We start from the raw sequence: 24686 nt of genomic DNA, 5'->3' as shown, positions 1-24686 counted from the left end.
ATGATTAAGTGGACAAACACAATTTAAAAAAAAAAGTACATTATTTATAAAGGGCCTGATCCAACCACCAATGGGAAGACTCCCAATGGGCTTGGATCAGGCCCATATTTGGAAAGTGTACTAGAATTTGAATAATTGATGAAAGTGTCCTACTAAATGTTGTATAGTGTATCTTGAAAAAGTAGTGAAATACTAATAATGAGACCACCCTGCAGATTTAATACCCTTGCTATTAAATCTTTGCTGAAAAAGGATGCTGGTTTTTGTGTATCAGCTATGGGTGGCTTAGTGAAATGCAAATCAGTGAAATTCCACTACACTGGTTTAAAAAAGACGACTTTAGTATTTGGATTCGCGACTATAATATAAAATCCAATCTTAAATCAAGAGATCAGCTAAACTAATTCCTACAGATCCTGCAAAACTGGGTATCTCATTGGCAGGACCCTGCTCCCATTAAAATCAATGGGAGTCTTACATCAGTGGGAGCAGGAGCCAGCCCATTGTCATCACTTGCCTAGATCCTGAAAAACATACATGTTTGTTTGACTTGATGCACTGTGTGCACTGGCATTCAGCTGAATGGGATGACTCCCTGCTGTGCGTGAAGTTAAGTATGTGCGTGTGTCTTGCAGGATCAGGGATGTAGTGGAGGTGGCACCCAAAACCTCGCTTATGCTCATGCCTTGGGCTTTCAGACAGACAGTAGAGTACACAGATACAATAGTCTGGTCTGGAAGTCCCCAATACTTTCCTAGGTGGAAAATACCCATTTTACAGTACCTGTTTAAAAACAAAATTCACAGTAATGAGACCCTTGAATTTTTTCCCCTGAAATAGCTGAATACCTTCAACTATGTTAAAAAGAAAACTCCTAGAAAAACCCACACCAGCTTAGCCTGTAATGTTGCAATCCAGTGAGACCTACAGTTCTGGAGCCTTAATATTCCACCTGATCTGCAGGTTTCCTGCCCAGCAGGGTATATTCCATTGAATAGCACCAAGATCCTAGTTAAGAAAGGAAAATCTTTTTTTTCTGAGGATAAAGCGAGATTTTAATACTCCAGGACTGTGCCAGAAATCCCCACAGTCAAGCTTTTCAAAAATGACCAGTTAAAACCACTCTGGTGGTCTTCTAAAAATTCCAAAAAGTTCTGCTATCTTCCTGCAGTAGCCCATTTTTGGAGTGGAAAGGTAACTAGTGAATTGGGAAGAAGGGAGAAATCATGCTTCTCTTTGAACATAATGGAATCATCTTTAATATTAAATGATGATCCTCCCCTTTGCTGCGGAAGCAAAGGCATGGATTATCCATGCAAGATGGTACAGGAGGCAAGGCAGACTTGAGGGGGAGGTGGCTACAGGTGCCTCCATAATATGTTCCTTCCCAGAGTCGCTAGACTTCTCTGTTCTTAATTTCACATTGATAAAAGGGTGTGACACCACGTGGAATGGGGAAGAAATTGGGGGCATGCTGCTGTAGGCATCAGCATATATATATCGAAAACTTTCACAGGTGCTGGGCAGTAATGACTCTAAAGACATGCTCTGTGGAGCCCACATGTGGGTCCTAGAGAACTAGTGTCAGTGGAGGAGCCAGTGTGCTAGCTGGGCTACCCATGCTGGGGGAATGGGACAAGAACAATGTCATTAATTTAAAAAAAAATGATTTCATTGTAATTTTTTAACCCAAAATGCTTTGAGTTTTTGATGTCTAGAATCATAGTTACAACCTGCGCTGCTTGTGTAAAGATCTGTTGATCCTCCTTTTGCATACTGGTTGCATCTTGGCTTTACTATCTGTCTCTACGGGGAAAAAACTAAACACAATTGATTTGAACTTAATACACAAAATCTTCATTTGGCTCCAATCCGTAAAGCTCAGCTAACATTTTAAATCTGGGACCCCAGTCATTTAGAAAGTCATAGTCGATATCTGAATCAGAGGATCCTGACTCCAAAGAACTAAGAGATTCTGCAATGGACTCAGCACCTTCATAGCCATAAATGTGAAGAGTGTCATATGGCAGCAAATCCCCATCATTATCAGCTTCATCCTTCTTCACCTCAATCATAATTTCCATTTCCCCTGTGCCAGAATTTCCTTTTCCTGTTGGCTTCCGGACCTGTGCATACAGGCAGGGCCCAGGCTCCAGGTTCATGCCAATCTTGCGGACAGAGTTGAGCACAGACACATCGTAGCTGGTGGTGTCCATTTCACCACCACCTTCTTCATCATAGGTGACAAGCTGCTCATGAATCTCTGCCACATTCTTCCTGAGTACAGTCAGCTCTTTCTTGTGCCTCTTTCTCAGAATGATCAGCAACGTGATTACTGCAGAGAAAACATATCCCAGCAGTTGTAAATAAAGGCAAATATAGGGAATTGTAGTAAACCAAACTCAGTGTAGTTAAAATTGAACATAATCTGAAGTTCTTTTGCAGGAAAAATGCTATTAAATTCTTTTTTGAATGTTATCTAAAACATTCCTAATGTAGGACTGATGTGTTCACAAAAGGGGCCCGTTTTTGCATTCTATCAATCTGCTTTAGTGTTGATTTCTTCAGCTCCTTAGAACTTTATTTTTACAGCACCAGACTGTTAGTCCTGGAGCCTGAAGTCCTATATTCACGAACAGAGAACAGGCAACAGCATGCAAACTTTCCCTATGCTGCCCTACCAATATGCCTGAGCCCTGCCCTGGAGGGTCTATCTCTAGCAGAGAGACCATAGTTCATTCTCCATAATCAGCTGGTGTTTGACCTCTTTTGCTGAGGCATACTTATGGGTGTGGCGTTGTGATGTGGACCCTTGTCCACTAGGAATTGAGCTTGGACCATCCAATCATTTAACATCTAGGCTACCAAACAATACCCACTTTCACACTTACCAGTCCATGTTAAACTCAAACTGATGACCTAGAGGTGAACAGCTCCATCACCCAACCAATCCCCACATGTCAGCCAGTTCACGTTAAGTGCTATATTAATATTTTTTTAACATTATGCGTTCTTATGCCACCCAAGTTACAATCCTGGATACCAGCTTTCCATTCACAAAAGCTTCAATATCCATACATCAAGTACAGCAGCCTATTGTCACACCATTAATGTATTATGTGTGGAAGCAGAAAAAGAACTGTCAGAAAAGAACTGCAATGCATGACAGTTTGTTAGCAAGAGTCAGGCTAACTGTAACCCTGATAACGCGAGATTTGTAAAAGCGAGGATTGTGTGAGGCGGGTGAGAAAGTACTGTGTGAGAAGTTATTGTGACCTTGTATAGATAAGGTGTAGAAGACCTTGTGTAGATAAGGTATAGGAAATATTGTATGTTGGCAAGAGTCAAAACAATTAAGAAATAAGATATCAAGATGGCCTATGAATAAACAAAATGCAGCTGTCCCTCATTATTTTCTGCAATGAAAGGTATAAATGCTTGTTGTAATTAGGTATCAGAGAGAGAGACCTGCTTAGCTCTCTCCCTCTGCACAATTGTGAGAGTTAATAAAGCTTCTGACTTGCTGTACCCAAACAAAAGAGTGAGAACTCAGTTTTTCTCCGACATATGTAATATCATTTCTATTGGTGTCTTATTGCATTGTTACATGTTGTGCCCACATGAATTCAGCCTTTTGAGACAGGGGCCCTGTTATTTCTCTGGCTCAGATCTCAGGTACAGTTATATTATGCCTAATGGTGCTAAATAATATTAATACTTGGTGAAATTACAACTGCTCCTTAGTTACAATAAGACAACTATTCTAATAGGCCAAAAAGAAAGTAAATGCAAGAGTTTACTGAATGTGACTGACTCTCTTTAAAATGTTCCTGTCCTCTTGATCCTGGATAAGCACAAAGCTTCAGGTACCTCAATTAGAAAGAACATGTCAAGAGCAGAGTATGCTTGAAATATCAGACATTTACCAAGGATTGTGAGGATGCAGATAAAAATTGCCACCAGTGCCTGAATGCTAACTCCAACTTGCTTAGCTGCTTCTTCACAAAAAGTGAATTCTCCTTTCTCATCACACTTGCAGACACTGATGGAAAGTGTGTTTGTGCTGCTTAGCTCTGGCGTGCCATTGTCTGAGATGATGACAGGTAGGTAGTGGATTTTCACCAGCTCACGATTAAACTGTCCATATTTGACGGTGACATTAGCTGTGTTATCTGGAAAAGGTAATGACATCTAATTAAGTGATGGTTCAACCTCTGACTTTCTTTATAGATTATCAATCATCTGACACAATCCCCTGAGGCTAACTGAGCCTTTAAGGAACCCCACAAATAGTTGGGTGGGCATGAACAACACTTTATCTGCTGAAAAAGCCTTAACTTGTTTATAAATTACAATAGCCCACTTGGACCCATCAGAGATTATCTCTGTAGCTTTCACCTCATGTTTCCTGGTGCCTCTCTTTTGCTATCTACTGACATCTACTGAGGGGATACACTACCGTGATTGTCAACCAATGTGAAGTTGCTATCTTCCGTGGTCAGGGAATATTTGAAGTTAACGCCAGGCAACATTTCATCCTTGTCAGTAGCTGAAATCCTGATTATTACCTATAAAGATTCCAAAGTTCAAATTTCAGGTATGCAGTGCACAGTGGTAAAAACACTCATTATGTAATGCAATAGCTTTGTGCTGGGCCTTTCATGGACCATCTGCAGTAAGAGGTCGTGTGAAGCTGCATCGCTCCAGAGGGAGCCCCCAGAGAGGTGCAGTGCCTCCTGGGGCCTCCTATCCTTCTCAGTGCAATAGGAGTAATTTGAGTATAGCCCTCTTCAAAGGACTGCTTCCTTTCCCCATTGCATGACTGGTCAGATCCACTGGCTGGTGTGGAGGGAGAATCAGAAAGATGGGTGTGCCTATTCCCTGCTTGCTTACTTTCTATGGAGAGCAACTGGTGCAGAGCCTCTATACTCCCCCACAGTAGCAGGTGCTAAGAGCCAGGTAGCTTGAATCCTGCCACACACACAGGAAAGGGCTTCTCTCTTCTACTCCGCTGTGTGGCTGTGTCATGGCTTGTAATTAACCATAAAGAGAATAAACTAATGTTCATTTAAATATCTTAGGTGGAGTTTTTCTAAAGTGCCTAATGGATTTAAGAGCACTAATAACACTGAATGTCTGACTTCTGCTCCTAAATTCCTTGCTTGCTTTTGAAAATCCCCCCCAAATACCCAAACCACACAATACAGCTACTGCATGTATGGCAGATGAATAATATATATGACATCAATAAATAATATACCAAAAGTATTTCAAAATCAAGTTAAAGGTCAAATACTACCCCTGGGTCTGTACACACAGCTCCCAGGTAGAATCTGGCTTGAAGACTGTAAATTAATGAATATAAATAAAAAAACGTACATGTAAAGGCTGCAGCTGAGGAACCCATGACATCTAAAAATACCAACTCTATTTGTTGGCACACAAATTGGGTGCTGATGAAATTTGCAATCTTAATATTTACTCATGTTTTCTCCTGCCTATTTTACATAGCTCAGGTTTTGCATGTATGAATATTAGGTAGATGAAAATGAATTGCTGGTGATAACTGCCACCTTGTAGGGTTAACTGAACTGTAATGTAATGGCTAATGTGCGTACATTCTGCTGACCTTCTGCTTGATGGGAGGGAGAGGGACTGAGGAGAGCGATGCAATGTGTGTGTGTCAAGTGATAGAGGTCTGTATTGTAGCAGCAAAAAGACCGAAGCAGAAAAGTCCTGAGTGCTGACAGCTCGGAGGTCAATGCAATCATGGAGTAGTCACTGGAAGCACACGCAGATCAGTATTTAGGATTAGCAAACATGATAACTCTTATCAAAGAGTTGTGGTTTAACTTGTGGTTGAAGGTATATGGTTAAGTATAAATGGAAACAACCCTCTCATGTATTACCTACCTTTCCCGGTGCAGCATTTTCACACACTTTGGGCTCATAAGGATAAGCAAATTCTGGAGCGTTGTCATTTTCATCAAGAACCTGGATATAAACTTGTGTATGTGATTCTATGTCAGACAGTCTATCTGAAACGATAAACATAAAATAATGGATGATTTATCATTCAATTGGCTACAGACTGAGCCCCATACAGAACTCTTGTCCTGTGCTTTGCGTCATTCATGGAACTTCTTCATAATGAGCATGAATAGTACAACATATCACACTTTGACAAATTTACGCTCATCCTACTTTTACTTATTAGATGTGAATTTAGGCCCAGATTTGTTCCTGCACAGAGATCTGCTAGACAGGGGGTGGAATGGGATGGGGGGGAGCTGGTTATGGCTCCACGAGTCACTGTGCTGGATTCTGTGTAGGTTATAACAACCTAGGGGCTGCTCTAAACTGTGCCAGCTGTCTATAACCCCAAAGGAATGTATGTCAGTTGAAGATTGCCAAAGTGTAACAAGCTTTGGCTATCCCTCCTTCCCACTTGCTCCTTGGCTCTTATGGCAGGACTTAGAGCTGTTGAAGGGTCTGGCCTAGGAAGTGGTTACGATGGCTCTACATACTTCACCCTTTAATGCGCACCAACCAGTGTTCTTGAGTATCATTAAAGTGCCATATTGACAGTTACATTCAGCAAATCCAGTAGGATGTAGGTAATGTGGAATTTTTCCTCTCCATCTCCTTCCCCCTTCAGTTTTACTAGTACTTTGAACTAAGAGGAAATTATTAGAGGTGAAATTGCCTCTGATGGAGGACTGGGACAAGGGCACTTTAGAGTGACGCTATGCAGGGTTGCCGCTGTCCCAGCAGTTGTGTAGTGGGATTCTGCCACCTTGCATGCTTTGGAGGGGGAGCTCTGTGCCCTTCCTGCAATAAGTAGGTGTGAATGACGATGATGTGGCAGGCTCTGGGGATGTCTCTGGGCAAATCCATTTGCCTTAACATCCTGGGGGAATAGTTGCTATTCCAGACTGCTTGTTGAGTGTCAGCCATGCACTGGCTCAAAGGTATATCTAGCTCAACGGTTCTCAAACTGTGGGTCGGGACCCCAAAGTGGGTCATAACCCCATTTTAATGGGGTCACCAGGGCTGGCATTACACTTGCTGGGGCCCGGGACTGAAGCCAAAGCCTGAGCCCCACCACCCAGGGCTGAAGCCGAAGCTCGAGGGCTTCAGCCCTGGGCACCGGGGCTCAAACTTCAGCCATGGGTGGCAGGGCTCAGGCTACAGGACCCCTGCCTGGGCTGAAGCTCTTGGGCTTTGACTTTGCCCCTCCCCCCACCTGGGGCAGGGGACTGGGGCTTTAGCTTTGGCCCTCACAGCTGGGGTGGTAGGGCTTGGGCAGGCTCAGGCTTTGGTCCTCCCTCTTAGGGTCATGTAATAATTTTTATTGTCAGAAGGGGGTCGCAATGCAATGAAGTTTGAGAACCCTTGACTAGCTTAAGAGGGAGAGAGAGAAACAAGGTATATTCTGGTTAATGAGCTGAGTGAATTTGCATAATAGTAATAGGCCAAATTCCAAAAAAAGGATACTCTGCTCACTTGCTGATATAGACATTTGTTGGATTTGAACATTTGCAATGCAAAATCATTCTAAGGCAAACATAGGCACTTTGATCAAAGGGGTGCATTAGCTTGTGTCAAATGTTGGCAGGTGGGTGTTTTGTTTTTTTGGGGCTTTTCTTTCTCTTTTAAATTACGATAATTCAGAAGAAACATGCTGATTTTTTCCCCCTCAATGAAACAGGTTTCTAGTTAACACTTACTGTCTGCCATGATTTCTTGGGCTGCCACGGTTAGGTTATGCCAGGCGCTGGCTTCTCTGTCCAGATGCTTTGAGATGAAGATATCTCCACTATTGGATACTTTGACATAGTCCCCACTAGGGCTGGATCTTCGGAGGGTATATCTGTGTTTTGTTTAAAAAGGATAATCCTCAACAAAACAAGAATAGTAATACAGTGTGTAGGATTTCAGTGATTCATAGCAGAAGGTCTGGAAGTTGTTCAAAGTTGTATGATAAACTGCAGATCTGATCATTTGCATTTACCAGGTGATTTGGTAACTGTTCTCCTCTAGGACTAACATTTTTAAAAGCTTCAAACACATGGCAAAGAACTATTTTCTTCTCTTCCAGTCCTCCTCACCGGATAGAATTTCCCCCCAAAATTACCTGGGCCAGAATAGAGTAAATAGCCCAATATAGCTTACGTCAGCTAGAAAACTTTCCCAAATTTGCTGTTATATAAATTTATTTATTTATTACTCCTTTGCTGACTTTAAATTAGTTCACTTTGTTTTAATTTTGGAGCCTATACATGCCAAGGCAGTAGTTGCAATATAAAAAATTGCAACAATAATTGTACATAAACATGAAGTAAGATGTACAGAATTGTGCATTTTCACTTGTCTGCTAATCTGTGTAGGAATAATGCGCATGTGCTATCATAGTGACCGTATGTGGTAATTACATGTGCAAATGCCCAGATGCTTAACTTTTGTGCAGTTATTGCATGTGTGTGTGTGTGTGTGTGACTGCACATGCAGATCATGCATTTTTGCATATACAGTTCTGAAAATTTGGCCAACTTCCTTATGTCCTTAAAATGTTGAGAATTTAACAATGTTGTTTGCTAGAGCTAGTTTAGTATCCAGGCTCATTTACCTAATTTTCCGTTTTGCTGCATCAGGATCTACTGCCAAAACTCTGCCAAGTGGGTTTTTTGTGAGGTAGTTTTCTTTTACTTCATAAACATAGGATGGCTGAGAGAAGATGGGAGGCTCGTCAACATCAACAACTTCAATGGTAACGGTCGCAATGCTCTTTTGCTCACCGGGCTTGAAGAAACGCATATTAACCGTTGGATCAGTTGCTTCAATGTCAAACTTGTACTCTTTTATTTTTTCATAGTCCAATGGCTAAATGAAAAGAGAAACATTCTCAGTCAGTAGTAAAAATGCTATATATGCAAACTAAAGCATTGTACTGGAACGTGTGATTTGGAAATGCTAGTATGTTGTAACAGAACTACATTATCAGGGAATCATTTATTCAGTGAATTTCTCCCTTTTTCTGTGCATTTATTACTTGAGCAGCTTATGACTTTTTTTCACAAATCTAGTCTTTATTCAAAATTCAGCACATAAATCTCAGTCTGTAATTTTATGTCTACAGTTCTGTGGCTGCACGCTTCAGTCAGAGCCAGCTATCTCTGACCATAGGCAGGATAGCTAGCCTAGGGTGATCTGACCTAGCTCCTTTCTTTGAAGGTGAGACTGAAATCCACATCTCTGCCCTTGCCAACTACATTTCTCCACATTCATTGAGGGCAGGAGATGGGGCTTTCTTGCCTGAGAGCCAAGACCCTTAACTGTAAACTACAGCCAGCAATCCAGCCAATAGTAGCATGCCCAAGGTCTGTTGGTGCTCTGCCTACCAAACTCGCTGGCCATGATGGGCCTCTCAGCCAAACTTGTTCAGTGTATGCAGAGTAGATTGCAGTGTTAGTGCTACATGTGTGAGAGCAATTGAATTCAGGAGAGATTTGGACATTTTGCCACAAGTTTGGAGTGGTGCAATATTATCAGTGCTTTAATGTAGCCAGAAATGCCTGGAAGTCAGCATGTCCAAGAGAAAACAATTTAATCTACAATGAAATAAGAATCTGGTATAGTTTGTTTTTTGCGGGGGGACAGAATTGCTTTTCTGTGTACTATTAGCACCAGACCTTCAAGTGCTGGATTTTTTTATTTTTGTTTTTTTAAAAGCTGCATATTTAGGGCAGTAGGAATGCTGCACATTTCATCTCATGCCTTGCTGTAACTCAAACTCACTAAGGCTATAAAGTATGTATATTCAGGATTCCTACTGAAAAGCTGCTTCAGTCTGGAGGGACAGTTGAGAACCATACTGATAGTTTGAGTGATTAGATGTGGGCCTGAATCAAAAAAGCTTGGATCTGACTTGAACATCGGAGAGAGATTTCACAGCCTGCCCAGGATTCAAGAAAATAAAACACCACCTCCAAACAGCTCTGAACGTTGAGATGCTCATAATCTGAGTTGGTATTCTGTCCCAAGCATTCAAAAACCATGTAACAAGTCATCAGAATCATGAGATTTTGATAAGTAAAAAATGTGGGTATATTTCTTTGTGTTCTCATTTTGTTTTTAGGGTTCACATTTTCTTTTTTCCCCTCTTCAACCATAAATGCTAGAAATCTATTTTTTTAATGAAACCTGAGATTCTCCCGCAATCACATTACTCTAAGAGCTGCGGCTTTAAGGAAAACACCAACCATCCCTAATTTCGCAGGTTGAGTCCATCTCCACCTTGTAGATAGTGTAGGTGTAGACCCAGAGGTGTGCAAACTACGGCCTGCGGGCCACATCCGGCCTACAGGACGGTCCTGCCTGGCCCCTGAGCTCCTGGCTGGGCAGCTAGCCCCCGACCCCTCCGCTGCTGTCCCCCCTCCCCGCACCCACTCCACCAGCGCTCTGGGTGGCGGGGCTGCACGCTCATGCAGTGTGTTTGGCTCTGGCCGGGAGGCGCGGCTCCAGTTATGCTGCTCTGAGTGGCATGGTAAGGGGGCCGGGGCCAGGGGGTTGGATATGGGGCAGAGGGTCCTAGGGGGCAGTCAGGGAGCAGGGGGTAGTTGGATGGGGCAGAGGTTGGGGGGGATGGGGAACAGGGGGATTGGGTGGGGTCAGGGGGCGGGGGTGTGGATAGGGGTCGGGGCAGTCAGGGGACAGGGAGATGGGGGGGTTGGATAGGGGGTGGGGTCCTGGGGGGGGTTAGGGGCAGGGGTCCCAGGAGGGGGTGGTCAGGGGACAAGGAGTTGGATGGGTGGGGGGTTCTGAGGGGGGCAGTCAGAGGGCGGAAAGTGGGAGGGGTCGGATAGGGGGCAGGGGCCAGGCTGTTTGGGGGGCACAGCCTTCCCTACCCGGCCCGCCATACGGTTTCGCACCCCAATGTAGCCCTCAGGCCAAAAAGTTTGCCCACCCCTGGTGTAGACAGCAGTGCTTGAGATACCCCGTTATTCCTTATATAATACACTAATCTGAAACATGCTAATTAAATAGTGATAAAGGTGTTAAACTTATGACTGGACATAGTGGCAGAGACAATAGCCTTGAAACTGTTACATAAGCATTGACGTTTTGCCTTAGATGACAGTGTAAACTTATCTCTGAGACATAAACATGGGGACAAATTCATTCTTCTGGAAACTCCACCAATTCTAGTGAAATCGCACCATGGATGACTCTTGTCCATTATGTGCTTCAAACAATGAACTGAGCCTTTAAGTAGTTCAAGTCCTGACTCCTCTTTTCCCCCACCTTCTTGTAGATCATGTGCTAGAGCAGGTGAGGAAGAGCCATGCCTGCTTTGTAATATAAGCAGCAGCCTTTTCCCCCACAATGGGAGAGGTCTGCAGGGAGTAGGAGATGCTGAGAGACCTGGGAAAGAGCAGCAGTTTGGTGGAGGTATGCTGGGAATTGCAGTACTAGCGGCTGTACCTTTTAAGGGCATCTGGGTGGGGCATTATGAAGCTCGTGTTATGCTCAGCCAATTGGAAACAGACTCAGAATAAATCACAATAAATCTTGCAAGCACTTGCCACTTTCAGCACTGTGGGATCACTGAACACTACAGGAAGAGGCCATGGACGAGGCTTAGTGACAAGGCCAATGTTACCAGCTCTTATGATTTTTATGAAGTCTGTCTGTGTTTAAGCCCCTGATGCTGAAATAGAGGGATCTGAGAATCTAGGCTTCACTTAAAAATTAAAAAAAAAAAAAAAAAAAAAAAAAGCTTCTAGTCCTGTTGATGACACAGAAAAGCTTGAAAACATGAAGCGAGTATACTCAAACAGCTCAGGAACCAGGAGGCCAATAAAAACTAAACCAAATTTATAATTTAAAGTAGTATCATGATGGGGGGGGGGGGCGGTCTGAGTCATGATTCTTGGGGTTGGTAGTGTTGCAACTAATGAGGAAATGTCCCTGGGACCAGTGATGCTGGTTTGGGAGCTTGAAGGCAGGTAAGGTTATGGAGAAGGCCCAGGCTCCTGGAGCCCCTACCACAGTACCTGGAGGTAGTATGGAAACCTCCTGTTTGCAGGGGAAGGGATGGGAGAGGCAGTGAAGGTTCAGGGAGGCTGTAAAACCTTAGAGAAGGGAGAAGTAAAGAGATTAACTGGAAGATTTTGAATTTTTCATTTCATTTGGACTTTGACTCCAGAAGGGGGTCCGGAAAGTCAAAACATTAAAATCACTGGCCCACCAAGCTATCCAAATACCTAAGGACAGGGGAAACTAAGACACCAAGCTGAGGGGCATCTGAAGTGTGCAACCTGACATATGATCAGGTAAATCTCAGTTATACACTGTGGGAAAATGAGTTTTTATCCTAGTAATAATACTGAATCAATTCACTTAATATATATCTGTTACCTTGAAACTAAAAAAAAGAATAATTGGATTTTTCTGTTCCATACTGTTTTTAGAGTATAGCTAGCTTAGATATCAATTGTCAACACGACAAACAACACTTTTCTTTGTCACTAGGAATTGTACCTTCTTTGGCCTAATTTTTCCTTCATTGGTGAATGCATTTGGTATAATTTCAAAGGTATCTCTATAGTCTCCTCTGACAAAATTGTACTTTGTATTTCTGTTTTGTGGCTCATCAATGTCTTCTACTTTCAATCTGCCGACGTCACTTCCTACTCGAACGTTTTCATGGACTTTAAAGTGGAACGATTCTGTTTAAAAAAACAAACACAGCCCCCCCAACACCACACATGAAAGTGAGAATTCTGTTAATTGTTCATCTCAATTTATGTTTAGTAACAAGAACATAATTTCACAGAGAATACTGAGATACTTTGTCTGCAGAGACAAATAACATTTTTTTTTTAAATTTAAAAACAGCATTGATGCTCAAAAATGTCAAGATGCAGTACAGAATGAGCGAGATACCATAGAATGGATTTATTCTGCCCTAGCTGTGCATCATAGCTTCATTGCAAAATTCAGGGACTTTAATCAAACTTATGTATATACAGTACTGCGTGGGTGGAGGGGAATGAGGAACCGGGAAGGGAGGAAGTTCTGTTCAATTCAAGTGATATTTTAGCAATTTTTATAAAGCAATACATACATCTTGATTGGATAAACTCTGATGAAACCATTTGGTTTTAATCATACCGGTTCATGCCTTTGAAACAAAAAATCACTCTCACAACTTACGCTGTTTAAATGTTGGGAAGTTGTCATTGATGTCAGACAAAGTAATGATGACTGTAGCAGTGCTTGAATCCCCACCGTGAAGCCCTGGAGAATCTTTTGCTTTAACCACAATTTCATATGTAGACTGACTCTCTCTGTCTAAATCAGCTGTGGCTGTAGAAATCACTCCTTTAAAAAACACATTAAAAAGGATCAGTTTGTGACATTACTCCCCATATTTTTCATAGAACTATTGTTATGAGATGAATATGGCATAACTAAGATATATTTTACGCAAGATGGGTCATGTGAGGTATATTGGAAAGGTTATGATTTACTGAATGTGATTATCCAATTTGTATCATTTCTGTATCTGAAGTTAGAAATACTGACTATGTAATAATTACAACTGTGTTTTCACCTGGGGAATGCCCACCAGACAGTATGCAAACAGCCTGCATGGGCCATTAGGAAGGACAATAAGACTTTCAAGATGCTAATCTAGCCTCCTTCCTGAGAAGTTTCCTGGGATGCTGTTTTAACACTGCAGGGTCAGGTGATCATGTCACCTGGTACTGGACATCATTTTGGACTTCTGCTATTTTTCCACTAGAAGGGGTGGGGGTCAAACTAAGAAACAAAGAATTCCTGCCATGTGTAAATCCTATTTAAGGCTGAGGAATAAGTTCATCTTGGCTCTTCTCCACTGCCTTCCTCCCCAAGAAGGAAGACTGCTGAAGAAACAAAGGAACTAAGCTGGGCAGGGGAGCCCAGGCAAGAAAGGTCAGCCTGTGAAGGGTATACCTGGAGATTTAAGCTGAAAGCAGTGCAGTTTACCTTCAAGAAACTCTACAACCTGCATAAAACATTTAAGGTGAGAAATTAATATTTGTAGCTAATTTCTTTAATGCATTAAGCCTAGTTTGCGCGTTTGTTTTATTTGCTCAGTAATTTGCTATAATATGTTATCTATCCCTTATAATCACTTAAAATCTTCCTTTTGAAGTTGTTAAACTTATTTTTTGTTTATTCTAAAACCCAGTTTGTGCGATTCATAACTGGGGGTGGGGGAAGCAGATTTCATGAGCTTACGCTGTATAGATCTCCATACAGCACAAGACAATATCATTTTGGGTTTGGACTCCAGAAGGTGTGTGCACTAGAGTGCTGGGCAATTCCCTGAGCTGAGTCTTTCCACACACAGCTGATTGCAGACTCTGTGTGAACCTACAGCTGGGTGTGTCCCTACGTGTGTGCGTGCGTGTGTGCGCGCGCAGCTGCAGCAGGACAGGGTGAGGGAGCCTCGGCTGGTGGAACTGGTGGGCTCAGTGGGACCCCAATACATCAGGTGGCACCCTGAAGTGGGGGGGGGGGTGTCCAACCTGCCACACATTTATTCTAGCATATTTCCTTCACGGCAATCTTCTGTTAGATGTCCCTGTGTGTACTTTTGCTGTTGGCTTTAACTAGCATTTTGGCTATTGCTTCTAATGCTGTGGTTAGAAATCTGATTTCTAGATGATGGAATATTTTGGATGTTTTGTATATCTCCAGGCACTATTTGGAATTTTTGAATATTTTGATTATAAATCCACAAACACTGGCTAAATAGTATTATCCTATTATAAATATCCTTTGTAGAGGGACTGCAGCTGGAAAAAGTAATGGATCCTTGCATAGTGTACTGCTGGCAATAATGTTACTGGTTTAAACATGTACATCTAATACCCATGTTTATTGTATGATGAATGAATCAGGAAACAAATGTAGAGGCCAGATGGTCAGGTATTTGGGATTAAGGGTAAAACCCCTTAAAGCGTGTACATGTACTCTGTAGAAGCAGTGTTTTATGTGTATCTGAATATAATCAAGCTCATGCACTTCCCCCTATTTCTACTTAGTATGGGAATAATCTGAAGTGTGGCTGGACACAGAGAAATTTGGCAGATCAAGCACATTCACGTGTAACAATAGCTCCCCAAAGGTCCGAGAGGGCCTGCAGAGCAAGGTCTCCATGAATTTATTGGAGAAGTCAAGTTTAGTGCTATGTTGCATGCATGTACATCCAGCCAAACTATGGTGCCATGGCTTTGTACGTGAATGCATCTAATGTAACAATGGAAGTCATATGGCAGTCAACAAATGATGCATTCTTTTTCTTTAGTGACGATCAGTTGACTGTGGGTGGTGAAAAAATGCACACTGTACACTATCTCAAAGGGTGTCCAGAAAAGCTGTCACACTTCCTTTTAGTTAATCTATAGACAAAACCTCAGCTTGACGCTATTATTTTTATGCATAAATATTCTGGGAAATGGAAAAGTTTATTTACATAATTCAAATAATGTATTTCTATAGTTTGAATATTTATAGGACCCCTTCTGCTGTACTATATCATCAAAAAGGTGACAATTGCAAGAAAGAGAAGAAAACTTATTGGAAAGATTAGTGAATCTATGCCTTGTTATTGGTATGAAGATGTGGGAGATAACTCTTTGCCCCATATAGCAGACAGCATGATGGTAGTCATAAAATAGACAGAGGTAAATACAGTATTTATATATACAAAAAAATAGTTAACTACAATCCTGGGTTGTTTTACGAATCTCCAGGAAGGCAGATAATGACTAAATCAATTGCCAGTACTTAAGGGACGAATCAACTGCTGGAAGTCTACCTCTTATTCCCCCCCAGTGAGATGCATAAACTGGAGATTAGTTAGGTTCAGGGGTCCCAGGACAAAGACACTTTGACACAGATAAAAGGATTGCCTCTCTATGAGCTCTGGGGGGGGGGGAGACGACGAAAGTCAGACTGAAATGGGGGCAGAGGCTGGAGAGGTGCAGACTGTCTCGTCCTGGGCCAAACTTGCACGTTTAGGCAAGTCAAGGTTTACGTGAGATAAAAAAAGCCTATATGCATACTGTTTTAACCTTTTTTCCCTCCCTGTTATGTTCCTATGAATAAATTATTAATACTTTTGTTTTGATGAGGCTGTTCTGTGTCACTGCGTTTACCAGCTGGTCACAGCTGCCAAAGGGAAGTCTGTAGCAGAGGACTCATGGGTAGCGAACAGGGATACTGTGACATGAGGACCCCATCTAAAAGTGGGGTTATTTTTGGGATTCCATCCTGGGAGAAATACAGGCATGGGCCTGTCACTTAGTGGTGCCCATGGAGAGATTGAGTGAAGGGTCTAGGATACAGCCGCATCTTGCCCTATAACAGGTTTAAGAATTTCAGTGATGTACAATGTTTCTGTGCTATCTTGTTCTTATTCCTGGTCAGTGGCATGAATGATATCTCATTCGAAACTGAAGTTGTTGGCTAAATTCAGCTCAAACTCATTTGCAAATTATAGCCTTTAACTATTGTGCCTTCACTGCACCTGCCTTCACCAGAGGGAAATGCACTCCTTTACCCTCCCCCCTCCAGCATTTAGCACACAAATGCCTTTTGGTTTTTCAGTTCACTTTCACATTCCTAAATAATATAGACAGTGTCACCAGAACAAAACCTCTCTGTAAATACATTCTTGCTGATAACTAAACGTCCAACTCATTCTCCGGCTTGGCTAGAATGATAAAGGCTTAAACGTGTGACATTTTGTAAAGTATGTGGTAAAAGCTGAAAAGTGTGTGTCATGCCTACCAGATTGATCAACTGTGAAATAGCGCTCTCCTTGAATAACTTGGTATATGACTGTGGCATGACCTGCAACTGTTGGGTCATCAGCATCCACTGCTGTCACTTTGGTGACTGAAGTTCCTAGAGAAGGAATTATCAAATGATACATTTACTAAAAATTCCCTCTGTTAAACAGAAACATAAGGAGAAATGAGTAGTCAAAGAACTTGCCTACTGGTGACATTTCTGGGACAGAACCATTGAACACTTTTTGTACAAATACAGGAACATTATCATTAACATCATAGACTTTGATGATAAATCTGGATGGTGGCTCCAGTGATTTGTTGGTTGTTCTGTCAATAAAGAGAGCTGTCAGCTCATACTCTGATTTCTTTTCTCGGTCCAGCCTCTCAAATGCATACACATCTCCGGTGTCTTCACGGACTTTAAAGATGGTGTTGGCATATTCCCCCTCAAGAACATACATAGCATTTTTATTCCTTGAACTTGATGTGATCTAGAAAGCATAATTGAGGGAGTTAAAACTGAGTTTTAAAATCTGAAAACAGAACACTTTCTGAATGACGATGTACATAATATTCATACAGATAAATTCAACAACTAGCTAAAGCCATTACTTTAGTTCAGTGGTTCCCAAACTAGGGGCGCGACTTGTTCAGGATAAGCCCTCGGCCTGCGCCACTTCCTGCAGCTCCCATTGGCTGAGAACGGCGAACTGTGGCCACTGGAAGCTGCGATCGGCCGAACCTGCGGACGCGGCAGGTAAACAAACCGGCCTGGCCCGCCAGGGGCTTACCCTGAACAAGCCGTGCCCCTAGTTTGGGAATCACTGCTTTAGTTCATCTATAAATAATTTGCAATTGCTAGTTTGCACAAATCAAGTATAAATTAGGGAATTCCTGCCTCATTTCCCCTTTAAAGCATAGGCAGTTATCCAATTTGCTATCAGAACTGTGTGTATAAAATCTCACCTAAGTGCACCACCAAACTTTACAGTTGGGTTTTTGAGGCCATTTGATGCCTATATCACCTTTCCACTATCACCTCTTCCTAGCTACTCTTTTCATAAATTCAATCCAACTATTAGCAATATACATTGTCCCACTGAAGATGGCCTACATTTTCAGACCTAAATCCTGAGACTGGAAACACTCACTAGTTTTGTTTTTCCAATAATGTTGTCTTATCCCAAGACTTTCAAAAGTGACTAATGACTTTCTGATTTCCAGAAAGTTTGGCCCTCTCTAATACGGTTTCCTAAGCTATCATCCGAAATCACTAGTTAATTTTGAAGATCTGGGCTTAAGTTTCTTGGTTTTAATGCCATTTTTGTAAGCCTTACCCAAATGTCACCTACTTGCTCTGTATCAAAGGGGTAGCCATGTCTGGATCTGTAAAAGCAGCAAAGAGTCCTGTGGCACCTTATAGACTAACAGACGTATAGGAGCATGAGCTTTCGTGGGTGAATACCCACTTCGTCGGATGACCACGAAAGCTCATGCTCCTATACGTCTGTTAGTCTATAAGGTGCCACAGGACTCTTTGCTGCTTCTACTTGCTCTGGTTCAACATTTCAACTGAATAAATAAATGGACTTGATGAAACAGTTGAGGATTTTTATAATTTCTGTAATGGAAATCTTATGCAAACACTTAATTTGGGATTGCTATGATCATCAGGCAAGTGTTCCACTTATCACAGATTTTGAATCACGGGGTCAAATCCTGACCCCAGTGAAGTCAATAGCAAAATGCCCAACGAGGTCAGGATTTCACCCATGGAATCCAGGGCCTCCTGGAGTGGTGGATCATCTGTCACACCCTGGTGGTGGTGGTTTTTATTTTATTTTATTTTTCTTCCTTCCTTCCTTCCTTCCTTCCTTCCTTCTACTGCTATTTGGGTTATAGGAGTAACCTCAATGTGCTAGGCACTTTCAAAGCATGTAATAAGATTCAGTAGTTTACAAATTAAGAAGATGAATAACATAAGGATGGGGGGAAAGGGATAAAATATACAATCAACTTTTAAAAATACTGAATTCACTCTCCCTACTGGTTCTGTACATTATTATTAACCTGGAGGTAACTTTGATTCTTCTATTTTGACATCTTATCTCCCGATTCCGGATAGGAGATTTAAACCACTTAAAATAACATTTATTGTATAAAGATATATGCACTCGATATATTAGCACTCTTATTCCATTTATTGCAGTTGGCTACTCACCAGCAGTCCCTATAATTAACCAAGAATTTCCAGTCCTACATTTCTGATGTTATCAGAGGTTGCATTTGCTTTTGTGTTTAGCATTTCTGCTTTATCTTGCTGATGGTCAGGCTATTGCTGTTGAACAGTTTTTTGTTTACATCTTCCCTTTTTGTCGTATGTCATGGAATTCTTCTTCTTCCTTTAGTCCACATTTTGCGTCACGTTTTTTGTGGCTTCCTGATCCTGGTGCTGCTGAGGAGTGACTTAGAACTCCTGAGATGCAACTGAGGGCAGCTTGAATTGTGCTGGCTGACAGTGATCCCCAGAGGTCATTCTGGTAGCCAAGGGTTCTCAGGTTGTCAGGATGCCCCAGCACATCCCCTGCACCAGGGGCCATACTGGTGTGGCCCAGAGCCTTTACACCAGCTCTGCACCATCTATATATTTCCTTACTGAAGAGAGATGCTTATGATGACTTTAAAACTATTCCGATTTAAAAAAACAACACCCTTCAATAAGTAGATTCTATGCAGGTATTTGTATATTTCAACACATTCCTTAGAAGTTCATTTTATGATTGGGTTTGTGGGAAGAAAGTTCTCTTCACTGAATGGCTTCCTAACTTCGTAAAGTGGTCTTAGGCCTAGGGTGCTATGATTTTGATATTAAAGCCTAGCTAAAGCGGGAGAGAGATTGTAAATTTTGGTGGTTCTAACACTTTAACTTTTCATTAGCTGTTACTTTTCCCACTGGTAGAATCTGCCCAGATAGATCATGGTCTGATTAGTGGAAAAAGCTTGTTAGATTGGCTAGTCCATCCCCACAGGGACTAATGCCGGATTGTTCCCTATAGCAGTCTTATTTTAAATGCGTCAGAAAAATTAGGCTTTTTTCATATTGCTGTGGGTGTTTTCTAGCTCCCAAGCAGATGCCTGAATATTATTTCTTCATAGGATAAGTGCTTCTTCACTGAGGTTTTTTGCTTTGGATCATCCCTTTCCCCTTGTAATGCTCCAAGGAAGTGCCCTCTCTTGATATGTTTGCAGGTGACTGATAAGACAGTCTCACAGGATTTTGGCTAGCATCCCATTGCTGTGTGCATGCCTACTACAACTGAGCTGCAAAGAATAGAAGATTCTCTGCTTTACTGTATGAATTCTTTTCTTATTATACTTGGTGATGTAAATAATTTGCCTATTTCCCATCCCACTGTTGTCCTATTAGTACATGGAAAAAACTCCCACCACATATTAAAGGTGGGAGCATATGCTGTGTCTTCTCTCTCAATCTCTATTTTACTGATTCAATGTAAAGCACAGGGACTTCCAAAATTGCCTTTGTTAAATCCGTGGGGATGAACCTACAGAGAAAGCATCCTGGGTCATAAAAAATAAAATAAAACTATATGACCGTATTCCTGCTGCTGTCACTCAATTCTACATGCCTGCTGCTGTGGCCTTTATTTAAAGACTTATCAAGTGTTCAATCCTGCCAATCCAATGCATTGCATGCAGACTTTGCAAAAGTAATCAAAAGCATTCCATTGCTGGAAGACCACAGAGCACCATACAAAGTGAATTATTCTCTTATTTAGGACAGCACCAGGAATAGAAGTGTTCTCCTCAATCTCCTATTGAATTGGTCTGAAATGAAGCAGAAATGCCCTGTGTTAGCTGAGAATACCCTGTGGCCTCTTTCTGTCTCTCGCTCTCCGCCAGTAAACAGCGCTGATCCAGAAAAGTCTGTTTCATTTTACCAAGGCAGGCTGACAGATGCTGATTGTCGTACTTGGGAAGAAAACATACAGCTGCATTTATCAGAAAAGTGTCAAACTTGTTCAGATTGAAAGACTACATTTGAAGAACTTTGCCAGGGTGATGTGCAGTTAATCATAGGATTTCATGAGCAATGCCCTATAGAAAATGAGTTTGCAAGTAGGTCAATGCTCATTTTTTTTAAACAATTAATTTTTTACTAAATTGTGAAAAAACCTGAGGGCTACAACATTTCCAAATACAGCCCCCCTGTTTTGGTCTAATCTGAGAACTATAGGCTTTCTTTTAAAAGAAACAGAACCAAACAAGTCAATACCATAACTGCATCTAAGGTGGTATTATCAACTCACTGAGTGCTGGTATAACTCTTCTGCCTTTTAAAGTCCATGGTAAACTTTTACATTAAGTCTAATGAGAGTGTATACCTAAAGGGAACCTTTCAAATTATGTTCACTCTTGCAGTATATAGCAGGTATGTCAGGTTTAGCTGCCAAATTTTCATGGTTCTAGTTTGATGGCTCGATGAATAAAAGAATAAAACAAAACACAAAAATTGACAACCTGTTTGAGATTAGCCATGAACACAGCATGCCTGGAGAATGGCTGACAGGTTAGAATTGTATCCCTTTAGTATATTTAATTCATCTAGTGTTCATGAGACATTTTATATGTCATGGTGACTGATTTTTCTTATTACAGAGACTTGAAGTCAACACAGTTGTTTAATTAGAATATGCAAATTTGCCATGCACACAGAAGTAAGTTGATTGAGTGCTGATAATGACACTAGTCTAAATACAGTATAACTTAGGCAGCCTGCAGATATAAGTGGTAGGACTTAAACTCTTCTGAGACTATTAGAAGCTGAAGATCTGATAATATATTTTTGGAAAGGTAGTTTTCCCCTGGATTTGCAGTAAAGTTGTAGATCTGACCTATGACTTTGAAATTAGGACCTATTAATGAAATCCATAAAGCAATAAGCAGAAAGAACTCTCTTCAGATTTGCTACAATTGTATTTTGGGCCCAATACAACACAGATTGAAATCAATGGAAAGACTCCTATTGATTTCACTGAGCTTTGAATCAGATGCTTGGTGAGGGTAAAATCTATTAATAAACTCATTAACTTCTATAAAAATAACAGGAGTACTTGTGGCACCTTAGAGACTAACAAATTTATTAGAGCATAAGCTTTCGTGGGCTACAACCCACTTCTTCGGATGCATATAGAGTGAAACATATATTGAGGAGATATATATACACACATACAGAGAGCATGAACAGTTGGGAGTTGTCTTACCAAGTCTGAGAGGCCAATTAAGTAAGAGAAAAAAAACTTTTGAAGTGATAATCAAGATAGCCCAGTAAAGACAGTTTGATAAGAAGCAAGTGTGAGAATGCTTACAAGGGGAGATAGATTCAATGTTTGTAATGGCTCAGCCATTCCCAATCCCTATTTAGCCCTGAGTTGATTGTGTCTAGTTTGCATATCAATTCCAGCTCAGCAGTCTCTCTTTGGAGTCTGTTTTTGAAGTTTTTCTGTTTTAAGATAGCCACCCGCAGGTCTGTCAAAGAATGGCCAGACAGGTTAAAGTGTTCTCCCACTGGTTTTTGAGTATTATGATTCCTGATGTCAGATTTGTCGTAATTGGCCTCTCAGACTTGGTAAGACAACTCCCAACTGTTCATGCTCTCTGTATGTGTGTATATATATCTCCTCAATATATGTTTCACTCTATATGCATCCGAAGAAGTGGGTTGTAGCCCACGAAAGCTTATGCTCTAATAAATTTGTTAGTCTCTAAGGTGCCACAAGTACTCCTGTTATTTTTGCGGATACAGACTAACACGGCTGCTACTCTGAAACCTGTCATTAACTTCTGAATTCTGATTTATTTACACTGACTATATCCATTCCTTACCTATGTTGCTCTATTAGCTGTTTATAATTCATGTGTGCACAAATAACAAATCATCAAATTAAATGAGCACACAACACAAGAGTTTTGTTTTTGCATCAAATATACTCTGCGCATCTTGACTTTTGGCATAATTAAAAAAAAGATGTGCACAAATAAAGCATCTCATTCAAATTACTCTTCATTTTTTGATCTGCACAGATTGGTATCTACAGTTAATAATGAAATGCAGACGCATGAAGCTACAATTACACATATTAAGCATATCAGAGCTTTATTGTCAATTTAAAAATGAAGCACAAGTTCAGTAATGTCATATGTGATTTTTAGGGGGCAACCGTGGAGTAATTAGAATATGCACTTCTGCTGCACAATGAACAGATTAAATCTATTTTCAGTAAAACTGGATTCTCAATATAGACATGTTGCTTGTTGGTGGATCAACTGTTGTCTCAAAATGCTCTGTAGGATAATTTGTTTCGTGACTGCCACATAAATCTATCAAACTTGCAGATTATAGGTTGTTTTAGCAGAATTGACTTCGGAGAGTCAGAGTAGAGGGTAAATAAGATTAGCATAGTTTGATACTTAAATTTAAATGAGTGATTTTTGTGTGTGTGTGTGTGTGTGTGTGTGTGTGTGTGTGTGTGAGAGAGAGAGAGAGAGAGAGTGTGTGCGTGAGAGAGAGAATTTATTAAATAGTCTTGTAAAACTATCCATGCTTACGGCAGGCATTTTCAACTAACTCTACAATTCCCAAAGCAGTCTGTAAATTGGGTTCCTAACTCTCACTAAATAACCAGATACTAATGTACAGTCATTGGGGGATGAGAAGTAGTAACATGTATCCAGAGAGAGAGACTGACATGCTAAACTACCTAATCATTTCTCTATTGTCTATAGAATTATACAGTTTCTCTGGTAATCAAGTTTTGTCTCTGATACTGAACCACCCACAACCACTTCCTCATGCTCACTTTCCCTCTAAAAGGAGAACAGCAGTCAGAATTTATGAATATTGTAACAAAAGCACAAGTTCACTTCTCAATACATTTATTTAGAACCTAGAAACATGAGCTAGATCCATAGCTGGAGTAAACTGGTGTAGCTGCACTGAAGTTAACAGAGCTGGGCCAATTTACACCAGCAGAAGATATGGCCCTTAAAAGACAGAATTCTGGCCTGTGCTTCAGGAAGAAGATAAACTGAGATGCGGGAAAATGGTAGCGTAATATTAGTGCAACTAATTTACCATTCATCCCATTACACCTGTATGCCACCAAAATACTCCCCAGTTGCACAGATGCCCAACCAATTTGTATTTTACAAATAAAGTAGATTTTCTTTTTGTAATATTATTCTTGGTTTACTATAAGTCTTCAAATTGTTACCATTACCCCTATCCTGTAGTTTGGGATTAAAACCACATTACAATTCTTCTTTCTTCTATCACACCTACAATGTCAAAAAGTAACGCTGTTCATCATGCTCTTGCATGGTATTAATTCACCCTAGTTAGTAACTGCTGACTGATTGCTAATACATTGTTAATTACCTTCCCAACATGATGTGGTAATGGTGAATTAATCTCTTCCATGATATGCAGTTGATTCCAGATCCATTCTCTCTTAAATCGTTTATGACTGTTATTGCTTGGTGAAAGATTTAGTTTTGTCTTGAAATCTTCTGTGTAAACAGAGGCTGGAGCCAAGATCAGGGAGAAAAGGAGAATAAGCTTTTTCATCTTCTTTTGCAACCTAGAAAACATTGTAAAATATGAACAGTAGGGAATATAGAACAGAGATTTCTTCAGCAATGGTAAATCGCTGCTAGAGATAGCCAAACTCATGAAGGCTCAGAATTGGCTCTGGCTCAGCTCAACATCCAAGCCAATAAACCTACAGAGCCTACATTTGTTCCCACACCAATATA

At 41.0% G+C, this 24686-nt stretch overlaps 1 protein-coding gene across 1 annotated transcript; it reads right to left on the bottom strand.

Moving 5' to 3' along the window:
* Positions 1-1841: 1841 nt before the first annotated feature.
* CDH5 (cadherin 5) lies at positions 1842-24498 on the bottom strand. Its single transcript, XM_065416442.1, has 11 exons — positions 24310-24498; positions 17056-17344; positions 16849-16965; positions 13219-13386; positions 12544-12731; positions 8630-8883; positions 7731-7873; positions 5914-6038; positions 4460-4568; positions 3927-4172; positions 1842-2335 (listed from the first exon to the last, which is right to left on the bottom strand). The coding sequence occupies exons 1-11, from the start codon at positions 24496-24498 to the stop codon at positions 1842-1844; spliced, it is 2322 nt and encodes a 773-aa protein (XP_065272514.1).
* Between the last annotated feature and the right edge of the window lie 188 nt (positions 24499-24686).

The sequence above is a fragment of the Emys orbicularis genome, chromosome 14, assembly GCF_028017835.1.
Source record: "Emys orbicularis isolate rEmyOrb1 chromosome 14, rEmyOrb1.hap1, whole genome shotgun sequence".
In the NCBI taxonomy this organism is placed as follows: domain Eukaryota; kingdom Metazoa; phylum Chordata; order Testudines; family Emydidae; genus Emys; species Emys orbicularis.
Note: the sequence above shows the minus strand (reverse complement) of the source record. Positions and strands in the feature narration are given on the sequence as shown.

Bases quoted from the DNA above. Each gene is read 5' to 3' on its own strand.
- CDH5 (XM_065416442.1), bottom strand. From the start codon at position 24,498: ATGAAAAAGCTTATTCTCCTTTTCTCCCTGATCTTGGCTCCAGCCTCT. The intron at 17,345-24,309 runs GTAATTAACAAT...TATGCTTTCTAG, and splicing joins TACCACATCATGTTGGGAAG to ATCACATCAAGTTCAAGGAA. The intron at 8,884-12,543 runs GTACAATTCCTA...CTTTTCATTTAG, and splicing joins GAAAAATTAGGCCAAAGAAG to CCATTGGACTATGAAAAAAT.